We start from the raw sequence: 22,207 nt of genomic DNA on the forward strand, positions 1-22,207 counted from the left end.
CTTGAAAGACGCAATCAGGCCCCCCACCTCTGGTTTCTGCGCTTATTTCAGGGGCACCCAGCTGCCTAAGCAACAAAAGAGTCTTGCTGTTTCTTTAAAGTCTAGCAGATTTATTGCCATCATCCTCTCTCATGAAACAGACCACAGAAAGGCTTGCAAGCTGTTTAGCTGCACAATTACATTCACAACGAATGTCATTCACACACACACAAACTAGCACGCTGGCTTTTTGGGGGGGGGGGGGTAACTTAAGTTAAGAGAGTAAAGAGTGTACCAGTCACAAAATGCGAGTCTTAAACAGAAGCAGCCTTTCTGAAGCCCTCGCTCCTCCCCTCACCCCGGAGTCTGGGGCGGGGAGGAAGAAGGGAGCTCTCCTTTCCCCGCCTGCAGCAGCTTTTCTCCCCACACACTGCTGCAACCCAGCAAATATGTACAGGCTGGATGTAACGGAGACCTTTGCCGGCCTCAGCCTGCCTGGCCATCTCCACACCCAGGCGTCCCTGAACTTTGCCAGCACTTTCCAGTTCTGCAGCTCTGATGTCCTCCTGGTTACCTACCCCAAATCAGGTAAGGGCTGTGTGAGGCAGGGCAGTGGAGGGAAAAGCCCCTCAAAGGCTCACGGACCTCCTGCCCTCCTTTCTGTCTGCAGCAAAAGCATTGGGCTGAAACAGGAACTTAGGGAGTTGCTTTATTCTGTGTACAAATGGCCAGCTTGAAACATAGCTAGGTCACCCTTCTTCTTATTTTAATTACCATATTTACTCAAATCTAATGCTCACCTTTATTACGCTGCAAAAATCGAGGGGTGCATTAGATTCGATGGCGCATTAGACCTGAGTAAATACAGTAGGGTTTATTTAGGGTACGGCGCATCAGAATGCGGTGTTTTGCAAGAAACAACAGGTTAGGTACAGGCTAGATATGGGTTGTGGGTAACTGATTGCAGGGTAAATGAGAGTGTGTATACAGCCTTGGTCAGACCACTGGTCTACTGAGCTGATGGGGCCCTCCAGGGTTTGAGGCAGGGGCCTCTCTCTCCCAGGTCTATCTGGAAATGCTCAGAACTGAAGCTAAGACAGGCTGCATGCAAAGCAGATGTTGTACCCCTGAGCCACAAAGATCTCTTAGCTGCATAGGAAGCTGTCTTACACTGTCAGAGCGTGGTCTATCTAGTCCAGTGTTGTCTTCTGTGACTGGCAGCGGCCCTTCAGGATTTCAGTGCAGGTTCTGCCCCAGCCATACCTGGAGATGCTGGGGATTGAATCTGGGCCCTTCTGTTAAAGGACTCCTCTTCGTCTTCCAGAGCTACAATTCCCAGAGTGGTTTAACAACCAATCCCTCTTCACAGGGAACTCCGGGAATTGTAGTTCTGTGAGGTGAACAATTGGGAGATTGCCTCCTGGCGACTTTTAGCACCCTTAAGAAACTTAATGAAACAGGACTCTTTGGGGGAAGCCATGACTGTTTAAAGTGGCATGATTCTGTTTTAAATGTGTGGGGCAAATGTGTACTTAGTGTACATTTCTCCTAACATATGCATGCAATTTTGCTTTACATGAAGGCTTTTGCAAGCATTTCCCCCCTCATAGGCATCTTTCTATATTATTCTCCTTAGTATATGGAGTTTTAGGCACACTTTCACTCAGTGGCGTAGCGTGGGTTGTCAGCACCCGGGGCAAGGCAAGTAATTTGCGCCCTCTAACCCGTGGATTTGCGCCCCCTAACCCTAACCCCCAGATGTTGTGGCCGGTGCGGCCGGCCCCCCCTGCACCCCCCACGCTACACCACTGCCACAAAGTAGTGCGAGGCTTAATCACATGGCGGGGAAGAAGGCAGCAACTGGGTCCCGGGGGCGTCTCTGATGTGGCCTTACGGGCACCATTTGCAAGCGGGGAGCGGCACCCCATCCGCGCGAGCGCGCCCCCAGACGCAGGAGCCGCGCAGGCAGGGCTGGGGGCTGAGGCGCCAATGGAGGGGAGATGAAGGGCCTGCGAAGCCCTCGAGCACCAGAGAGCTGCTCCGGGTTTCGCGGCGGGGGGGGCTCGGCCGGGGGCGGAAGCCCTTTTGTCCGCAGGATGGCAGTGGCGCCACCGGCCAGCCCCATTACCGGCCCGGCCAGCCTCCCGGGGCGCCAGGGCTCCGCCGCAACTAACACCTTCCCTCCAAAACTGGGCTGGTCGGATGTAGTTCTCTCCCGCGCTCAGCTCTGCGCTGGGCGGCCGCTGCATTTTCCCTCCCCCAGATAGTCCCTCCCTCGCTCTCTCTCCGCTCCGCAACGCACGCCTGGCACCCTCCCCCTCCACAGTGGGCGGCGACCCGGCAGCTTGGATCAGATTCGCACAGCCAGCACTGTGAGAGAGAGAGTGAGCCAGGACCAGGTAGGGGCAGAGAGCTCCGAGTGCGCCCCCAAAAATGTTGCGCCCGGTGCGGCTGGCACCCCTTGCACCCCCCACGCTACGCCACTGCTTTCACTTATGTACAGAGTTTTGTGTTATTATTTATTGTACTCTTACCAAGTAACTCAAAGCAACCCACATTAAAACCAATTAAAAACAAGAATAAAAACCTAAAAACACAACAATTCAAATAAAAGACTTAAAACACAAACAAAAAGGCAGGACTACAATCCTTCAAATCAGAGGGCAAAAATCCAGGGGAGAAAATAAAAGTCTTTGTCCAGTGCCTAAAACAGTATGAAGATGGCACCAGGTGTACCTTTCTGGGGAGAGCATTCCACAAACAGGGGGCCTCCACTGAAAAGGCTGGTTTATGTGTTGTCACCCTCCAAGCCTCCTGTGATGGGGGCACACAAAGAAGGGCCTCAGATAACGATCGTAGGGACCAGGTAAGTTCTTGTGGGGAGAGGAGGTTATTGTGGACATGAGCCACATAAGGCTCAGCATTTTGAACTGTACACTTTATTTGCTTAGAAAACTGCACTGCAAAATTGAGAAAAGGACAGATTTCAAAAGATACCTCTGTTTCATTTGCATGCTGTTTGAGATGTGCAGATTAGAAAAGTTTGTGGTAAAATGCAAACCAAACCAAATGTCTCACCCATCCTTAGATAGTGTGATAACTTTTTAAACAACCAGAAGCCTTTCTGTTAGGTATTTTAGGTCAAGATCTGCCAAAAGAGAAAAGGGCATTATTTATGTATGCTACTACAGTGGCAAGAATTTTGATAGCACAAAACTGGAAGACTGGAGAAATTCCAACAAAGGAACAATGGTAAGAGAAATTGATGAATTATGTGGAACTGGCAAAACTGATGGATAGATTACCAGAAAAGGACAACAGTGACTTTGAAAAAGAGTGGGAACCTTTTATAACATATTTGCAGAAACAAAGAAAAATCATTGACTTGATGACAGGATTTAAATAAACACTCACATCTTTATTGATAGAGAACATTTAAAATAATGAAGAAATGATACAGTGGATTGTAAGAAACAGCAGTTTGCAATAAGGGGGTAACAAACCAGAAATGGAAGCTGAGGGAAGCCTGGGAGGGAAGGGGTGAAGATGTGTAATATGTATGTTACTGATATGAGATGTTTGTAATGACAGAAAAGAAAGTTTAATTAATTTTTTTTTAAAAAAAAAGATAGTGTGATAACTTTGAGTGTGGGAGATAGGTGGTGTCTAGTGAAAACCCAGGCAATGCAAAGTCCATCTCGATTTTAATCATGGACATCACCTGGCACATTGGGTTGCTCCAGGTTCGTAGCAGTGGGGTGGTCCCAGCATCACACTTTGGCCTTCAAAGCTGCATGGAACCAGTGGCCTAACCAGTGGCTCAGTTTTGCAACAGGATGGTGACTCAATCTGTAGTTCTCTATTACCACCACCAAATTACCACCACCAACACCCTCAACAAACAAACCTGCAGTGAAGGATGTGGTGTCAGAATGTGGCCACACCACTGTATAATTCAGCTTTGCTAAAAGGGTCCAGCAAATTAAACAAATTAATCCTTTTCTGATTGGTGTGGGGAGAAACAGGACATGCTCAGCTCATCTGTTTTTTCCTTTCTGGGATGCCTCTTCTTTTATCATGGAGTCAAGATTATAGCAGTTTGTAAAGTGGAAGGCCAAGGGGCTCCTTAAGCTAAGAGATCTCCCCCCCCTAAATGGCAGACAAGTTAGAGGGGAGAAACTGGAAAGTGCACTGGAAAATGTGTAGTTTAATTGCAGGGGTAGGTGGGTTGCACTTCATATCCAGCTTGAATACCACTAGACAGAGGTGTATGGAGTCTTAGGAGAGGGGTATTACCTGTGGTGGAAGACATGTCATGCTCCTTTTGGGGTAGTTTGTCCACTTTTGATACCCATCCTGCACTCAGCACTGAACTGTGGCTCCTACAAGCTGTCAACATGTGACAGTGGCCACACCCCAGCAACAGCTTTGATGACTGGCTAAACCAGGTGAGGGTAGCCGATGGGTCTCAAGCCCTCATTGTTCTAGGGAGTTCCCCTGCATGCAAAGACAGGCTCCGGCTGATTGAGTGGACAAGCCCAATAGTGGGTCCAATGGTCAAGAAGGTGGTTTCTGCACGTGCTGTAGAGGGAAGTGAGGGGCAGTTGGAGCTCAGCCTGGAAAGTAGCCCATCTTGGAGAAGGAAAGCATGAGAGATGAGGCAACGTTCTGATGACCAGAAGGTGGTAGTGGTTGCGGCTGGAAGTTGAAGGGACTGCATGGAGTTAAGACTGACAGCATCGAAGGCCTTCAGATTCCTAAGCTGTCCCTTTGATCTCTGTGCTGACCTACCCTTTGAAGTCAAAGTGAAATGTGTCAAGTTGCATTGTCTTTCACTTCCACCTCCCCTCACACACTTTTCTCTGGACCTTGAGCCAACAGGTCATCTCAGATGTCTCTTCTGAGAACCAAGGGGCAAGTCTGGCTTCTTTGTTTCTCCAACTAATTAGTGCTGTAGAACTCAAGAATATACTTCCCTTAATAAACGTAAGCTTTCTTGTTTTATAGTCCCAGTCTGAACGCCTTCCATTTGAAGGTGTGTTCCAAAACAAGGATTCCTTTCACTAAACTTCTGGTATTGCAGCAAACTCCGTTGGCAGACACAAAATTTGGTTATGATATCTGAAGGAGTATCCAAATGCGTGGCGAATGGACTGATGAACTATATGAGACTACAGAAATGAATTTAACAAATAGCAAAATACTTTACCCTCTCCATATCTGTGTTGAGCCTCAACAATCTCTGCTGGACTGGTACCACTGATGAGAAGCTGAAGCAGAACCACATCTGGTAATAATGACAATGGGGCCACTGACTCACTGAGAGACAAGTGGGGAGCAGTCGGCCCAAGAGTTTTCCAATATCTGGATTAGAGACTCAAGGGAGCCTTTCATTTGTGCCAATGGGAGTTTCCAGTGAAATGCAATAGCAGCTTTAGAAGCTCTTATTTTTGTTGTGGACCTTGGCAGAGAGAGAAAGAGAGAGATTAGCTGTATAAACACCATACCTCTAAAGCATATTCCCACACTGCCCAAAAAATCCTTGTAACTATAAGGGTGCTGGTAAATTGTAGTTCCATGAGGAGTAGACTACAGTTCCCAGAATTCGTGTTTGTGTGTTTTAAATGTTTGGCATGTATGCAGAGAGAGAGAGAGAATGTGTTCAACTCTCCTCCCCTCCTCCCAAAATGTCTGCCAACGAGTTTCCATACCAGAAACGACTGTAGACATATAACAATTTATTCATAATTGTTGGATTTTCTACAGCAAGGGAACATCTGGATTAAATGTATAAAAAGTAAGGGTTGGCATTTTGATGATGATGATGACTTGTGAACATTGCCAAAAAAAAAACCACACAAAAAAACTGAACCAATGCCACAGCAAACTCCCATCTGGACCTGCCCCCAGTCTATAAGAAATATCTAACTCATGCTTTTATTCTTTGAATGACGTCAGATGAATAAGCTAACACAGGCTGCATGCACACCATACATTTAAAGCACAAGATCTTCCCTCTAAATAATTCTGGAACTATAATTTACCCCCGCAGAGCTACAATTTCCAGCACCCTTAACAAACTACAGGTCCCAGGATCCTTTCGTGGAAGTCATGTGCTTTAAATGTGTGGGGTGTGCACAGTCACAGTTTATCTCATCCATACAATATATTTAAAGCACATTTAAAGGGCATAGCTTCCTCCCAATAATATTGGGAAATGCAGTTTTTAAGGGTGCTGGGAACTGTTATTCTGTGAAGGATGAAACTACACGTCCCAGGATCCTTTGGTGGAACTCATTTGCTTTAAATGTACTTCACATGTATAGTGTGGATGTGACCAAAGGTGGACCAAAGACTGCCTTTTATAGTCTGTAACCTTATTACACCTATATGAAGAAGCCTTCTTCTTTGCAACAGAAACAATTGCAGTCCTTATATTTAACAAGCCTGCCATTAATGAGGTTGTCCCTGGAGGTCATGCAGTGGTTGGAGGTCAGAGGCCTTCCCCTGCTGATGTTCTTGTCCTCCCCTCTAGGCACCACCTGGATGCAGGAGATCCTGACCTTAATCTACAGCAAAGGAGACCCTCAGCCTGCCAAGAACATCCCCAACTGGACCCGGAACCCATGGCTAGAGCACACTTACTTCTCAGAGATTCTCCGGGAGACAGAAGGACCTCGCCTCCTTACCACCCATTTGCCCTACCGTGTGTTATCAGCTTCTCTGAGGAAAGCTAAGCCCAAGGTATGTGCAAGGAGATCCCATACTTGACCATATTTCTTATGGCATCAGGACAGGGCTGGCCCTACCGTTAGGTAACTGTCTCAGGTGGCAGATGTCCAGGGGTGGCAGCAGCAGCAGCAGCAGCCTTCATGGCTGTTTCCTCCATAGCCGCTTGGCCAGTCCCTTCTGTTGGAACATAAGCAGCTGCCTTATTTCAAGGCAGACTATTGTTCCTTCTGGCTCAGCGTTGGCTACATCAGGCATGGGGAAGCCCAGGCCTCTCTAACTGGCCCCTGGGTCCCTCCCCGCAGCACACCAGCTCTCCCTAAGCCACGCCCCCTCACTGGCCCTGCTGCACACCCTCATTGGGTGTTTTTGCTCATCAGGAATATATCCTTGAACTCTTGCTTTACTGGAGAGAGAACAGAGAAGGGAGCAAGAATGTGTGTGGAAACTATGCTACTGTTCAAAGGTAAAACTTACACCCCTTTGCCCCACCCACTTTTGCCTCTTGCCACGCCCACCACTGGCATGTGGCCCCCAGAAGTCTCCCCAGAAGGGAATGCGACCCTTGAGCTCAAAAGGGGTTCCCCAGTCATCAACACTTGGACTGCCAGCAGCTCTCCAAGATTTCCCACCAGGCATTTTAACTTAAGGAAACTTATTGGCAACCAGCAGCCCTCTGAAAAAGATAAGAAGAAAGATGGATTTGACTCTGTATGGTCTCGATTCATGTCGTTTACTAACAACAGTACAGTGGGATTCCTTCTGTCTTAGTCACAGCAGCCACTATGAAGAAATTATCTCAACACTTTAGATTGAAGAATACCCTGTGGATGTGAGATTAATCTGTAATGTAAAACATTTTCCAAGTCTGTTTTGATGCCATGTGGATGACTGCATACAAGACTTAACATGCGAACATGTATTTGTCCTGGAAGACAACACTTTATGTTTTGTATTTTATTTTATTTTTTACTAATTTCATTAAAATTTGTAAAAGGGAGGGGAATAAGAATATAAGAAGAGCCTTGCCCACTTAGGTTGCATGCACACCATACATTTAAAGGACACTTGCTCCGAATAATCCTGGGAGATGTAGTTTGTTAAGGGTGCTGGGAATTTTAATTCTATGCAGGGTAAGCTACAGTTTATCTTGGAAATGTGCTTTAAACGTTATGGTTTGTATGCAGTCTTAGATGGCTTTAAAATTTGGAGTTAGACAACTTCAGGGAGGATAAGGCTATCCGTGGCTACTATTAGTCATGAGGGCTCTATGCAGTCTCTAGATTCAGATATTGTATGCCTCTGGGCACCAGTTCCTGGGGAAGAACCGCAGCAGAAGGGTCTTGTTTGTGGGCTTCACAGAGGCACTGAGGTGGCAATTGTGGGGCTGGTCGGTTGCTTCCAGAAGGGCTCTTGTTATGGAGGGGAAGAAAAGTGGAGGGATGCTTTTCGTCCTTTCCACCTGGGCTGCGTCGTGTTGACCTACATGGCGTGTGCCCTCTGCCTCTTCATTTGCTCCAGCAGGTGATCCACCTGACCAGAAACCCCAAGGATGTTGCTGTGTCCTTCTATCACTTCTGCAGGATGGCCAAATTCTTCCCTGACCCTGGCACCTTTGATGAGTTCCTCCTCAGCTTCTTGGATGGCACAGGTGTGTGAGTCAGATCAGGCATCTCTGCAGCACATTTGGGCTGCCTGCCTAACAATGCCCTAACTATCATGGCTTCAGTCACACACACACCCCAGAGCCACCTGGGAATATGTAGTTTTGAGATGGTACAGATACTTCTACCTATTAGAGGAAGGGCCAAAGCTCAGTGGTGAAAGGTCCCGGGTTCAATTCACAACATCTCCAGAAGAGACACATGTCTGAAACCCTGGAGAGTGTAACCCAGGGGTGGAGAACCTTTTTCTGTCTGAGGGGCACATTACCTTTGAGTAACCTTCCAGGGGCCTGAGCACAATAGCCCTCTCCCTTCCTGTGTGCTTTCCATAAACTGATATTCGGAAGCATCACTGCCTCTGACTGTGGAGAGCCTTATTCTCTATCAATGTGTCCAGTCCTCTTTCAAAGCCATCCACCACTGCCTGCTTTGAGAGCGAGATCCATAGTTTAATGCGCTGCGTGAAGAAGTCCTTTCTTTTATCTGTCCCGAATCTCCAAACATCCAGCTTCATTGGACATCCATGATTTCTAGCATTGAGAGAGAGGGAGGAAAACATTTTCTCTATCCACTTTCTTTGTGCTGTGCATAATTTTATAAACTTCACATCTTGCTCATCGGTTCTCTAAACTAGTTGCTGGGTCATTTCTCTTGGCAGCAACACTGTGCCCAGGGTGTTTCCTAGGGCAGCTGGGTGCGCTGCAAGACACAGAGTGTCATGGAGACCCCAGTCACCTTAAGTTGCAGAGGGCCCTATCCACAGTGTACTGGGCCCTGGAACACCTGTTAGCATCCCATTCCTCAGAGTAAGCAAAAGGCAGAGTTTGTATTTCCCACCTCTGGAATCTGGCCTGATTTTGAAATTGTACCTCTAAATTAGCATATACAAATTTTATGCAAATTTGCACTGTTGGCCTGTGCCCTGGAGTCATTTAAATACCCAGCAGCACTGAGGGCTGGGCCCATAATGATGCTACCTGCAGCAACAGAAATTCAGTTCCCTCCAGTGTCATCATTGCTGCTAAAAAGCCATGAGGAAACTCATAAAAGCTGAGATTTAAGGTCACAATAACACAGTAAAAGAACATATAACTTCTTTCCCTGTGTGCTCTCTGGGATCTTTGCTGCTAGCAATTGTGCCTGTTTGTAAACCTTACATTTGCTCGCATTTCGATTTTACTCTGGGATCTATAGTGCTACCAGTACAATCTTAGTACTACTACAATTTACTGCTTCTATTTGGAATTTCTAGTACCACTAGAAGTGTCATATTATTACTACTATCTGGGATCCCTAGTGCTACCAGTAGTGTCTTTTTCTCTTTGAAATCCAGTTTGTTTGTTTTGTGAAAAATAAATAAATAAAAATAAAACATTTTGGGGCAGTCTGGCCTCCATTTTAAAACAATTTAAAATAGTAATTGAAATTCTTACACAAATATGAAACCATAATAAGAAGCTGTTTGATTTCTGCCCTCTGAGGTTCGTACTGAGATTCCAGGAGGGTCACTCTAAGGGAATGTAGCTTCTTAAATTTCCAGCTGTGTTAGCTTGGATACCTTCCTGAACTTCTGCCCTTTTAATATGAGCTTATGAAACACTTTTCTAGCAAACACCCACAGGACAGCAGAGATCAGGTTTCCCTTTTGATCCTAGCAAAGTTCACTGCAGTTTGCAGCCTTGGAGCTGTGTGATTTTAGTCATTGCAAAGTGGCAGTTCTGAAAAGCAGAACCCCTAAATAAACCCAGATTCTTACTTGCTTGAACTGGTAGTTATTGAGACCGCCTTTATTTAATCAGAAATCCAGTTGAGACAGCTTGCTGTGAAAGAGAATGGGAAGGATCCTTGCACCTATGGAACTTCTGCCTGTCATACCACTAATGTTAAAGGCACAGTATCCTTTCTATTCTATTCTGTTCTGTTCTATTCTATTCTAAAGTGGCAACTCCAACTGTGCCAGATCACTGGTTTTGATTCTTCCTATTTTAGATGGGGAGCCTGTTCCCTGCATTACTAGGGGAGATTTTTTGATTCAGAGCAACATTGCACACTTTGCTATTTACCTTTGCTTAAATGAGCCAGAGCCACTGGATGGATTAACCACATTCTGAAATCTCAGCAAAGGGCGTGAGGGTGGAATGGACCCTGCCCTCCAGGGAGACCTGTAGACTGGCTGGCTGGCATTATTGCAGGGATGGAAAACATCAGACCCAAAGCCTCTCTGTGTGGCCCTTGGAACTCTCCCCAGTCACACACACCCTGCAACAGTCCCCAAGTGCATTTGCTGGGCTGGAATGTGTCCTTGAATTCTGATCATACCACTTGCTTTTGTGGATGGAGGTTAGAGCGTTGTGTGTTGAAAGTAGCCTACTCTGTATAAAGGTAACATTTACAGTCATTGCCTCAACCACTTTTGCATCTCGTCCTACCACTGCTCCCATGTGGCCATCAGAAGGTCACCCCAGACTAAGATTAATGTGATGTTGTAGGCAAAGGCACTGCTTTCACCCTCTGACCCATCTCTTCTGTCCTGTTCCACACAGTGCACTATGGCTCCTGGTTTGAACACACCAGAGGCTGGCTCAGCTGCAAGGAGGAGTTGGATGTTTTCTACATCACCTACGAGGAACTGCATCAGGTGAGTTTCCCTAGCCCAGGGGTCACCAAACTTTTTCAGCAGGGGGCTGGTCCACTGTCCCTCAGACCTTGTTGGGGACCAGACTATATTGGGGGGGGGGGATGAATGAATTCCTATGCCTGACACATAACCCAGAGATGCATTTTAAATAAAAGCACACATTCTACTCATGTAAAAACACGCTGATTCCTGGACAGTCCGCGGGCTGGATTTAGAAGGCGATTGGGCCGGATCTGGCCCCCCGGCCTTAGTTTGCCTACCCATGCCTTAGCCCCCAATGCACATGATATGGGTGGTTAAGTTGATGCAGCCTTGTCTATGGGCCTTTGGTTTGGAGTGCAGGTGGGAGGTCTTGCTTTGGGAGGGTGAGTGTGCGCAATTGCCCTGGAGTGACAGGTTCATGCAGGTGGCTCAGGGAACAGGTTGGATGGTGATGCTTGAGGAAGGGCTGCAGATTAGCAGCAGAAACCCTGCTTTGCATGCAGAAGGCTCCAGGTTCAATCCATGGCATTTCCAGGTGGGGCTGCGAAAGGTCCATCTGAAACTCTGCAGAGTCCCTGCTAATCAATGTATAGACAGTATCAGAAAGCTACATTCCCTGTATTGTTTTGCTATAGCTTAGCAGCAGAGCTCCTGCCTTTCATGCAGAAGGCCCCTGGTTCAATCCCCAGCCTCTCTAGGCAGGGTTGACAGAGATTCCTTGCCTGAAACCCTTGAGTGCTGTTCCCAGTACAGTGGTGCCCCGCAAGACGAACGCCTCATAAGACGAAAAACCCGCTAGACGAAAGGGTTTTCCGTTTTGGAGGCGCTTCGCAAAACGAATTTCCCTATGGGGTTGCTTCACAAGACGGAAAAAATCTTGCATCCCCCCGCGGGTTTCCCCCCGCTTTTTTCGCCCTTTTCTTAAGCCGCTAAGCCACTTATCAGCTGTTCCGCTGATAAGCCGCTTAACAGCTGATCGCTGGAAGCCGCTTGACAGCTGTAGCGCTAATCCGCTAAGCTGTCAATGGGCTTGCTTCGCAAGACGAAAAAACCGCTAGATGAAGAGAATCGCGGAACGGATTATTTTCGTCTAGCGAGGCACCACTGTAAGTGTAGACAATACTGAGCTAGGTGTGCCAATGGTCTAACTAGGTATAAGCTTCCTCTGTTCCCTTTTCCAGCTTTAAAAAAACCCCAGCTTTGCAGAGTAGCTGGACATGCTGCAAAGCTCAGTGCCAGCGAGACCCTGGGCACCTACCCATCTTAATTTGCCCAGGAGCAAATGAGTGTCCCAGGCCTGCGCCTTGAGTGTTTTATGTGTCTCTCAACAGCTGGATGTAGCCTGTAAGGTCCAGCTTCTTCCCTCTACTCACTTCTGTGATCCCAGGGTAGGGATAAGAGATAAATTCAATTCAGTTTGCATGTTCTGAAACAATACGCAAACTGAAGCAGCAATCTTTTGTAATCTGCACTTCTCTGAATTTTGCAGCGCAGTTCTCAAGACAAGGAAGGTCAACAAAAATGCACCAACCTGAGTAAAGCTTACATTAAAATAATTAAATTACTGAAAATGAAATGCATTATAGTAAAAGAAAGCCACTTTGCAAAAGTGTTTATATTAGGCAAAATTGCACAGAAACGTGTGTGTATTGGGATTCATAACTAAAATGCCGGTGAATTTTCATTCTTAAAAAATAAATCTCACACTAATGCAGAAATGCACAGAACTGAAGATTGGGAAAAATAAACTGAAATGGATTTCCTTGCCTGCCCTTTCCCCAGGATCTGGAAGGCTCTGTGGAGCGACTGAGCGCCTTTCTTGACTGCCCTTTGCAACCAGGCCAGATGGCTTCCATCCAAAAGCATTGTAGTTTTGCTTCCATGAGAAACAACACCATGGTGAATGGTACACTCGTCCCTCATGAGATCATGGATCCAAGCAAGAGCCAGTTCATGAGGAAAGGTGGGTGGGGAGACAGGGAGGGCTGGGTGAGTGGGAACTTCTGCAGCAAAGCTGATGCTCCCTGCTGGAGTTCTGTGCTCCTTCCAAACACACCCAGTATTAGTTTGCTGTAGTCTGTGGCAGAGTTTCTCCTGCATGTTCCATCTCAGAAGGCTGCTCTCCAGTAACTCAGACCAGGGCTGCTAGTGTGGCTGCCCCTGTTCTGCAGAACACCATTCCTGTTGAGATAAAACAGGCATTCACTATCTGCATTTCCCACACTCCTCAGTCACTGATTGCTGCCTCTGGCCAGATGTTGCCGGACAAGGTGAGGTCTGCTGTGCTCTGACCCAGCCAGACAATGCCTTTATGTTCTTCTTAGGTATTGTTGGAGACTGGAAGAACCACTTTTCCCCACCGCAGATTGAGATGTTCAACAAGAAGTACCAGCAGGAAATGGGAGACTGCTGCCCGTGTTTCATGGATTGATGGCAACATGATCCAGGAGCCAAGGGATTATAGCCAGCTGGGGATTCCCACTGTGTTCAAAGAACCAAATCCTACACACCAATGGTGGGTGTATGGGGACCAGCTTGCCAGAAAAGGGCAGCCACTGGACAAAGGCTATGCAGGGACCTTTCCCATGCCAGATGAAATGTGAACGAGCTCTGAGCCAAGGTTGTCACCCACATAGACAGAAGCTGTCTACCTTCCATAACCTGGTGTCTACCTTCTGTAACCTGGTGCCCTCCAGATGTTTTGGACCAGAACTCCAATCAACATCAGCCAAGTTGACCATTGATGTTGATAAGAGTTGTAGTCTGAAACACCTGGAGGGCCCTCGCCAGCAATGAAGAGCTTTTACCTGATATTCCTGTTACCTGAGGTTCTTTAACCAGAGATGGATGAGATTGAAATGGGGATCTTCTTCAGAGAAGCCACATTCTCTGCCAATGAGCAGGGGGTGGTTGGGAGGGCTCTGTGGGGAGTAAATTACCAGCTTACCACTCTGGCAGGGGTGGGAAACCTGATCCAGGCCCTCCGTATGCTGTTGGACTCCAGTTCCTATCAGTCCCAGTCAGGATGGCTAGTGCTCAGCAGTCACTTAAGTAGTCAGCTGCCTGTACCCAGGACTCAATAAAATGTTTTATCAGTACCATCTTGTGTGTATTCTAAACATTGCTGGAACTCACAGAAGTAGCAAAGTGTGCTTCATCAGTTTTGTATTACTTATCCCTTGCTTTTAATTTATTTTTACTCCCACACCACAAAGTACATAAAAATACAATAAAAATAAATAAACTGCTAACAACCTATATATATATATATATAGATATATAGATATATAGATATATAGATATATAGATATAGATATATATAGATATATAGACAAACATCAACAGCACATCCGTTAAACATCCAAACCTAAAAATCCAGAATGGCTGTTGGCTGAGGCTGATGGGAATTGTAGTCCAAAGCTTCTGGAGGGCAGCAGGTTAGGGGAAGGTGGCCATTTTTCTCTCTTTCACACACATGGACCAGACATAGTTCTGTGGTGCTCTGATACCCAAGTGGGGACCCCATGTACACAGGAGTGAGTTATATTCTGACACACTGAATTAACTCCCTGTCATTTTTATAATGGTTTTCCTGTATTGTATTTGCATTTTCTGCCACCACATTTTATAATTTGCCACCCTGGAAATGTTGTTGAGTGAGGGAGAGAAATCCATTAGCAGTTTTTATGAGGCTGTAGAAGACCTCACATGAGCTATAGTGTCAGGAGACTGAGTGAACTCTGTTGCTTAGGGGCCAGGAAGCGAAAGGCTCAGTTGAGTTCTACAGAGTGTTCCAACAGCCACCCCCCACCTACAAATGCAATATCACTCAAAATTGTTCTTGGGCATTATTGTATTCTAAAGGGGAAGAATATAATGGAAAGGAATGAAAAACAGCAGCACAGAGGAGATTGCCCATGGCATTTTCTCAACCTGCTCTGTTGCCTTTCACAGCCCACTGACATGCTGCCATCCAGAAGTTGAGATTTCCTCCCCCACCCGCATGTCAGGAAAAGCTTCACCACGTCAAATCCTGTACAATAGGCTTCTGTCAAGGCAGAGGAACAGGGCCAGAAAATTATGCTGGCAATTCTCCCTCCATCCCCCAAACTACTGGCATGGGGGAGGGGGGAGCAGCCCAAGGGCCTTTGACAGGGCTAGCAGAAAATAAAAATTAGGAGGCAGAATCCAAAAGTTATTTCAAAAATCTTTATTTTTATTCAATCATTTTAAATTATAACTTAATATTTTTTCTCCAAGGAACACAGCACTTACAGATCAGAAAGGAAAGGGGGAGGGTGGAGAGAGAAAGGATTGTTACTTACACGCAGAACTCCAAGCCACAAAAGGATTTTTAAAAGGCTTGGAAAACAATAAAACAGAGGGGGATAGTTTTAGAGAGAGGTTTGGGTTTACCAAGTAGATTTGGATCATTTCATGCTGCTTTTCTTTTCTTTACATAAAAAAAAATAATACTCTCAATATGGCTATTTTAAGCAAATCAGATACAAACATGCTATTTCGCATAATTGTTGCTGCACAACAGCTACAGAGTGGGAGAGAAACCCCCCACCCACACACAAACACACAGAGGGTAGGAATATTGCAGGTGAAAGGAGGAAAACAAATAGAGGGCTCTTGGCATCCCATCATGAACACAGCTAGTTTTCTGAACAGAAGCACTGCCTGAGATCTTAGTCCAATTTTGTTGCAGCAGAAAAAAAAAATCTGTAACAAGTTTGCCCCAATACCCCACCCGTCACTGGCCTTTTTGCAAAAAAAAAAAAAGAAATAAAAAATGTCTACTTTTACAGAGGGAAAAAGTTTCCCAAGAGAATTAGTCACTCTCTATGCAATGGCTTGTGTTTCTGCATGACTGTAACTGCTAGGATCTTAAGGAGGGGGAGGAGGCAATTGAATCAGAAACCTTGATCTCTTCATTCAGAGATGTTGATCTCTTCAGTTCTCTGTTCTCACTCTGAATCATTTAAAAACTAGTGTATAAAATAGTTAAGAAGAAGAGGTTGATGTGGGGCAGGGAGAGACAAGGTTATATAAAAACCGACTGGGCAGCAACAGGATACAGGGAGGGAGGGTCGAATTCTGCTGTAAAAAGACGAACAGTCACAGGAGTGCTACATGCTATATCATGGCTTCTGGGAACAAGGAACTAGTTGCCCAAGCATTTTCCACCCCTGTGTGATGAGGTGAATCCAAGTGGTGGTCTCTTTCAGCGGGATTTGCAGTCTCGTGAAAGCGCTGGCACGTGTCTTCTGTTTTAACCCACTGCATCCTGGTACATCTCTTTAGAGGAGGAGTGGAGAGCCTTTGGACCTCCAGACTCCCACTGGCCCTGCTCTCCAGGACTGAAGGAGTTGAAGCTTAGCAGCGTTCAGAGGGACAAAGGTTTTCCGCTTCTGCTTGAGATGAAGAGATTCCAAGATGTTATGAGGTCTGGTATGGGCTCTGTGGCCAATTCAACATGCCAAAAAAAGGGGGGAGACCCTACAGGGTAGGTCAGCTCAGATCAACTTCACAGATGTTTTCATTTCATGGCAATTTCTTCCTCGGTTCATGAGCCTTGGCTGTTACGGAACGTGACGATGGGTCTCCCACACGTGTTTTTCTGTCAACAACAGCCCAGCACACTGGAGGAGGGAAACCATTAGCTAAAACCCTACTCTTAAAATTCAATTGGATGGCAGAGTCTGGCTGCTAAAGGAGCATTAAAATAGTCACCATGACCCTTACCATTTTTCATATTTTATTACTATTATTATTTTTAAAAGGGTTTCTCTCCTCACCACCAAGTCTCCTTTCCGTGGGTCTGGGGGAACAAAATGGTTGCTGCAGTGTTTGTAATGGTGAAGAGAGGAGGAATAGAAAGAGAGAACAGAGATAGAAATATAAATGGGAGGGGGGGGGAGAGGCAGCTCTCTGCTCAACTTGATGTTCCAGTGACCCCTGCTTTCCTTTTACATCCCTTGTACAACTTTTGCCTGCGGCTGCTCTATCACCACTTCCAAGCAGTTGCTTTGGGGGTGGGCAAACCACCCAATGTTTTGGCGAAGCATTTCTGAAAAGTGGGAGCAGGCGTGTCAGGGCGTGGTGTGACACAGCACTCGTCCCCAGCTCCTTGGCCTTCTCAGCTTAGACCCTAGTTCAGCCCAGCCAGTCACAAAAATAACCCCCAAGTGGAAACCCAGCCAAGTAAGACACTGAGTTTCCTCTCTTGAATCACTTCCTGGCATGACTGTTTCCAGAACTGCCCTTCCAACTGCTTAGGCATCCAGGTCTCTCCCAAAAGATACATGCAGATGTGCTCCAGGAATGGCCCTCATGCTGCAACAAGGTTTCCTCAAACCAGACTGAACTGAGTAAGGAGAGCCTGGATGGGTGTTGGTTTGTTACAGTTTGGCTTGGCCTTCTTGGAAAAGCTGATGCTGGGAGACTCATGTTGCAGGAGGAGCCTTAGGGGGAGGTTATGCTGCTTACAACCGCACTGACGGTAGGGAGCTCCTGCTGCTGCTGCTGTTGCTGCTGCTGCTGCTGCTGCTGCCACCATTTGTCCTCTGTGGCCTTATAGCAGGGCCAGCACAGCTTATGCCCGATCTTCTGGAACTTGTGCCGGAAGCTCCTGTTGGTCCAGAAGTAGACAAAGCAGTTGAGGAAGCCGCTGCCTATGGGGAGCCACAAGGCCACCATCTCAACCCATCCATGGACTCTTTTGTGGGTGATAGCTGGAATGAGACAGCACAGGGAAGGCATGTTTTAGCCAGGAGGATGCAATGCATTTATTTGATTTCATTCTTTATCTTAGAATATTTTTTGTTTCTTTTATTTCTTTATAAAATTTGTATACTGCCTTTCATCTCTAGATCGCAGGGCAGTTCACAGCATTATTTCTTAATGGCTTTATGTTCAAAAGAACCTCTAATAAGTGATATACAGGATAGAAATAAATACAATGCAATATATTAAGAAAACCAAGCAAAAATCCTATTAAAATAACATTATAGTGCTCCAAAAGCAACAGTGACCAGGCTTAGATTATCCTTCTGGGGAAGCCATGTGAAATAAAAATGTATTTCATAGCAACCAAAATCCCCAAAGGATTTTGTATGAGGCACCTGTATTATATCCACTGGAAGGAAGTTCCATGCCATGTGGGCTGCTCAGTTAAAGCTCTACTATGTGTCACCACTGAGCAGATCTTCTACCACGTAGCTCAGCGGTAGAGCATCTGCCTTGCATGCAGAAGGTCCCAGGTTCAATCCCCGGCATCTCCAGGTAGGACATAGAAAGACTCATTGTGTGAAATCCCAAACAGTCACTACCAGTCAGTACACAAGCAATACTAGATTGACCAATGGTCTGACTCTGTATACGGCAGCTTCCTATCTAAGAAGTGCCTCCTCCGATGTCTGCAGCAATATATAGCAGGTAAGGTGATCTCTTACCTGGAGCATAGGTAGATGGTGCACCTTGGGATAGGTAAGGCATAAGACAGGGAGTCCAAGAGCACATGGAGCCAAAGACAGGCAGAGCAGCAAACTCATTCCAGTTTTGTCCCCCTGCTCAGTTCTGCAAAGGGCAATGCTGAGACAGAGGAAGAGGAAGAGGAGGAGGAGGAGGAGGAGGAAACTGACAGGCAGGACCACCCTCTGGACTGGTTATGGGTAAGTAAGAAGGCAGGCTGGTGGGGGTTGGCAGAGGGCAGACTGAGGTTGGAAGGGGAGTACCCTATTCACTCCAATCATGGATAAGCCTTCTCTGCCCCGCCATGTTGCCTGCAAGCCCATCTTCTATGACAGTGTTTCCCAACCTTGGGTCTCCAGCTGTTTTTGGACTACAACTCCCATCATGCTTAGCGAGCAAGAGCAGTGGTCAGGGATGATGGGAAGTGTAGTCCAAAAACAGCTAGAGACCAAAGGTTGGGAAACACTGTTCTATGACACCAACTCAGTTTGGATACACAATCATTTTGAACTAGGTCCCTCTGAATTTAACAGAGCTTACTCCCAAGTAGGGCTGGGTGAATTGGAAAAATGAGAAACTGAAATTAACCCATCTTAAATTCCCTTCTGCACTGAAATTCACACCAGTTTGCGGATTAATATTATTTTCTTAAAGTCTTCATGAGAATCCACCAGCATTTTAATGCAATTTTCTCCTAATATACACAATTTTTGTTTTGCAGTTTTGTCAAATACCATACACACATTTCTGCAAACCAATTATGTGTGTTATTTTTGCGTGCTATTTCCACCATGTACCCTAGAATATGCACTTTTCTACACGTTACTCAAATGGAGAAACAGATTGCAAAAGTTAGTGAATTTCAGTTCGCAAATTGTTTCAGAAAGTGTGGATTTGGTGGGTTTGCCTTTAAATTTGGAGCAAATCAAATTTCTCCCCCATCTCTACTTCCAGGTCTTAGCATAACAGTCTTAGCACTGGCTCCTACTAGTTTCTCTATCCCTCCCATCCCTACTCTTGAAATGACATCCACAGACACACACTCCTTACTGCTTGGAAAGAGGAAAATCTACCCAGCAATGTCAGAATTTTGACTGAAACTGTAGTGCTTAATTACCTCAGTCTCTAGACCTCCATGCAACCTCATCCATCCTTCTAGGATCAAATTACCTAATGCCAAACAAATTTTAAACAAGTAAACATTGCAGGAGGTTTATGTTTGGTACATGAGGTCAAAGTCGTTTTTTGTTTGTTTTTAAGCAAGCTTCTAGACCACATTGTTGTGGAAAATCTTTGTGAATAATGCACTGTAGTATTTAGGGAATTGGGGTGTGGGTGTATACATGTATGTAATGACTGTGTCCTAATTGCAACACAGACAATCTCCCATAGTTTGGGGACATGTTTTCTGTTGTTGCATCCATACAGACTTTTAGTTCTTTATGTTTCTTTGCAGGATGGGGAACAGCAAATCAGACGTTGCAGCTGCTGAAGTGTTTTTCAAACTGTAGATAACCTATTTAGAACAATTATGCTTGCGTTCTCTCTGTTGAATCACTTTGGCTTTTCAATCAATGAAGTACAAATTGCTGCAGAGTTAACCAATACAGCATCTAGTACTTGGAGGTGGGGAGAGCCTCAGGCAGCAATAAGAGTGCCCATGACCCTACTTTGCAGAGGAAGTTTCTTTGTTTGAACTGCTGTCAGAGGACAGTCCTCTTTTGGGACCGGTCCATGTCAAATTTAAAGATTAAAAAACCCATGAGAAGGTGAGAGCACATCAGCCTTTGAAATTGGCCATCAACAGTTTGTTCTCCAGCTGTTGCTTACTGAGATCCTGGTCGTAATCTCCCCATGTGTTGTGAGATGTATTGCATTTCCATTATTTTGTACCATATATTTTGGAAACTTGTTTGTCTGATTGCTTTGCATCTGAGCACCTCTTAGGATATCATATCCAAATTTTGCATGCTGGTTCCAGAGCTCAAGAAGCAAGTTTTCATCTATGTTTGGATATAATTAGATACCATTTTGTTTCAAGATAGCAGACCAAACCTTTCAATACTGCACTGATTTGGACCCCCGATTTCAAAACTGCAGTATCTTTTTTGTTTTGTTTTTGTTTCAGCGTCTGGCAAGAGCCTGCTGGTAGTAATTATATCAAAGTGTATCTAGGCGCATATGAATTGCTAGCCAGCCCTCACCCCTGCCCCTCTTGATTTCGGTTTGCTTTGGGTCCCCAGAACAGCAACCACCCCTCTCTGTACACTCACCATTGTACAGCATGGTGACGATGCAGGGCACCCAGCAGACATAGAAGGCGATGATGACAGGCAGGAGGATGCGGGCTGCAGCGTCCAATGGCAGCACACAGCGCATCTTCAGCCCTGCCTCTTTCGCTGGAAGGGCCCTGCCACCTTTCCCACGCTGGCACTGGGAGCGGGCTGCCCGCCACAGACACAGGTTGGCAAAGGTGATGGTCCCAGCAGCAGGGCAGAAAATGGTGCCCGCTATGAAGAGGGAGTAGGTGGTGTTTGAGCCGTAGTCTGGCTCACACAGCAGGGCTGAGACCGAGAAGCGAACTTGGAGCAAGGCTCCTGGGCCCGGCACGGCCAACGGCACCAGCAGAAGGGCCGGCAGGAGCCAGGCAGCAGTGATGAGGAGGACCACCCTCCTGTGGCTCAGCAGGCGCCTATAGTGCAGAGGGTAGAAAATGGCCACATAGCGCTCCAGGGAGACACCTGCCAAGGAGTAGAGGGAAGCCCCAAAAATGCAGCAGTTGATGAAGGCCACTGCCCGGCAGGACGACGCCTCCCCTTCTTCTGCCATCGGCCCCACCACTAAGCTACGGTAGAGGTTGAGGGGCACCACCAGCACTGCCAGGGCGGTATCGGCCGCAGCCAAGGACAACAGCACCAGGCGAGTGCTGTGACTCCAGCCGGACACAGAGGAGGCAATGACTGTGATGATGGTCCCATTGCCCACCAGGGCCAGCAGCCCCAAAACACAGATCAAACTGGTTTTCACCATCCAGCTGCCGCACCACTGCTGAGGGCCTCCATTGCTGGGGCAAGGGCCCTGCTGCCAGGGGAGACCTTCATTAATTTGGGGGTCCTTCTTGGAGGGCTGCTCCCCTACAAGATCCTCAGGCGGCTTTGGCTCAATTGTTTGGGTTTCTTCCTTCCACTTCAGGTTGGGAATTTGTTTTCCCAGGGAATGCCCATCTCTCCTTGCATCTTTTCTCTCTTGTACAGCCAACAGGTTTCCTTTTCTAGACTCCGGCTGCTCTGGTCCTTTAGTCACAGGAGTCCAGGCCTCATCGCATTCTCCCTTTTGAGCAGCCCAGGTGCCTGCTAGCTTTAGAAGCAGCAGCAAGATATAGCAGGGAATCATCATGGTTGATAAGCACACCTGCTAGCCTTTCAGGAGTCTTAAGTCTGCGGAGCTGAGCCTCTCATAGCCTCCTGAGGAGGAGAAGTTACTATCAGGATGCTTTCTTTGGTTGCACTGGGAGGTGGGGACAATGAAGGAGGCGATTTGCACCTGGAATTGTGTTCTCGGGATGGAAGGCCTCAAACAGCTGGGACTGGGGGGCTTGAAGGTCCTTGTGGCCCTGGCTGGATTTCTCACACTTTCTTCTTCTACTCTCACACGTGGAGCCCCCCAAATCATGCCCAGGTAACAAGAGTGGCCAACCCCTCCAATCTGTACCTGCCAACAGCCACAGATGATGGGA

At 46.6% G+C, this 22,207-nt stretch overlaps 2 protein-coding genes across 3 annotated transcripts; one reads left to right on the plus strand and one right to left on the minus strand.

Moving 5' to 3' along the window:
- The first annotated feature begins 363 nt into the window (after positions 1 to 363).
- On the plus strand, positions 364 to 14,091 carry LOC310850110 (sulfotransferase 2B1-like). 2 transcript variants are annotated; one of them, XM_083751228.1, is made up of 6 exons: positions 364 to 567; positions 6,515 to 6,723; positions 8,230 to 8,359; positions 10,916 to 11,010; positions 12,775 to 12,955; positions 13,317 to 14,091. In XM_083751228.1, the coding sequence occupies exons 1-6, from the start codon at positions 429 to 431 to the stop codon at positions 13,421 to 13,423; spliced, it is 861 nt and encodes a 286-aa protein (XP_083607354.1). In that variant the 5' UTR covers positions 364 to 428; the 3' UTR covers positions 13,424 to 14,091. The 2 variants fall into 2 exon arrangements, with proteins under 2 accessions (XP_083607354.1, XP_083607355.1); XM_083751229.1 differs by having other exon boundaries at positions 8,233 to 8,359.
- Positions 14,092 to 17,035: 2,944 nt separating this feature from the next.
- On the minus strand, positions 17,036 to 21,867 carry LOC310850517 (putative G-protein coupled receptor 21; the record flags this gene model as incomplete). The annotated part of the gene is made up of 2 exons (XM_083752038.1): positions 17,036 to 17,732; positions 20,745 to 21,867. The coding sequence occupies 2 exons, from the start codon at positions 21,865 to 21,867 to the stop codon at positions 17,464 to 17,466; spliced, it is 1,392 nt and encodes a 463-aa protein (XP_083608164.1). The 3' UTR covers positions 17,036 to 17,463.
- Positions 21,868 to 22,207: the final 340 nt, after the last annotated feature.

This window comes from Podarcis gaigeae (assembly GCF_964106915.1).
Source record: "Podarcis gaigeae genome assembly, chromosome: 8".
Lineage (NCBI taxonomy): Eukaryota > Metazoa > Chordata > Lepidosauria > Squamata > Lacertidae > Podarcis > Podarcis gaigeae.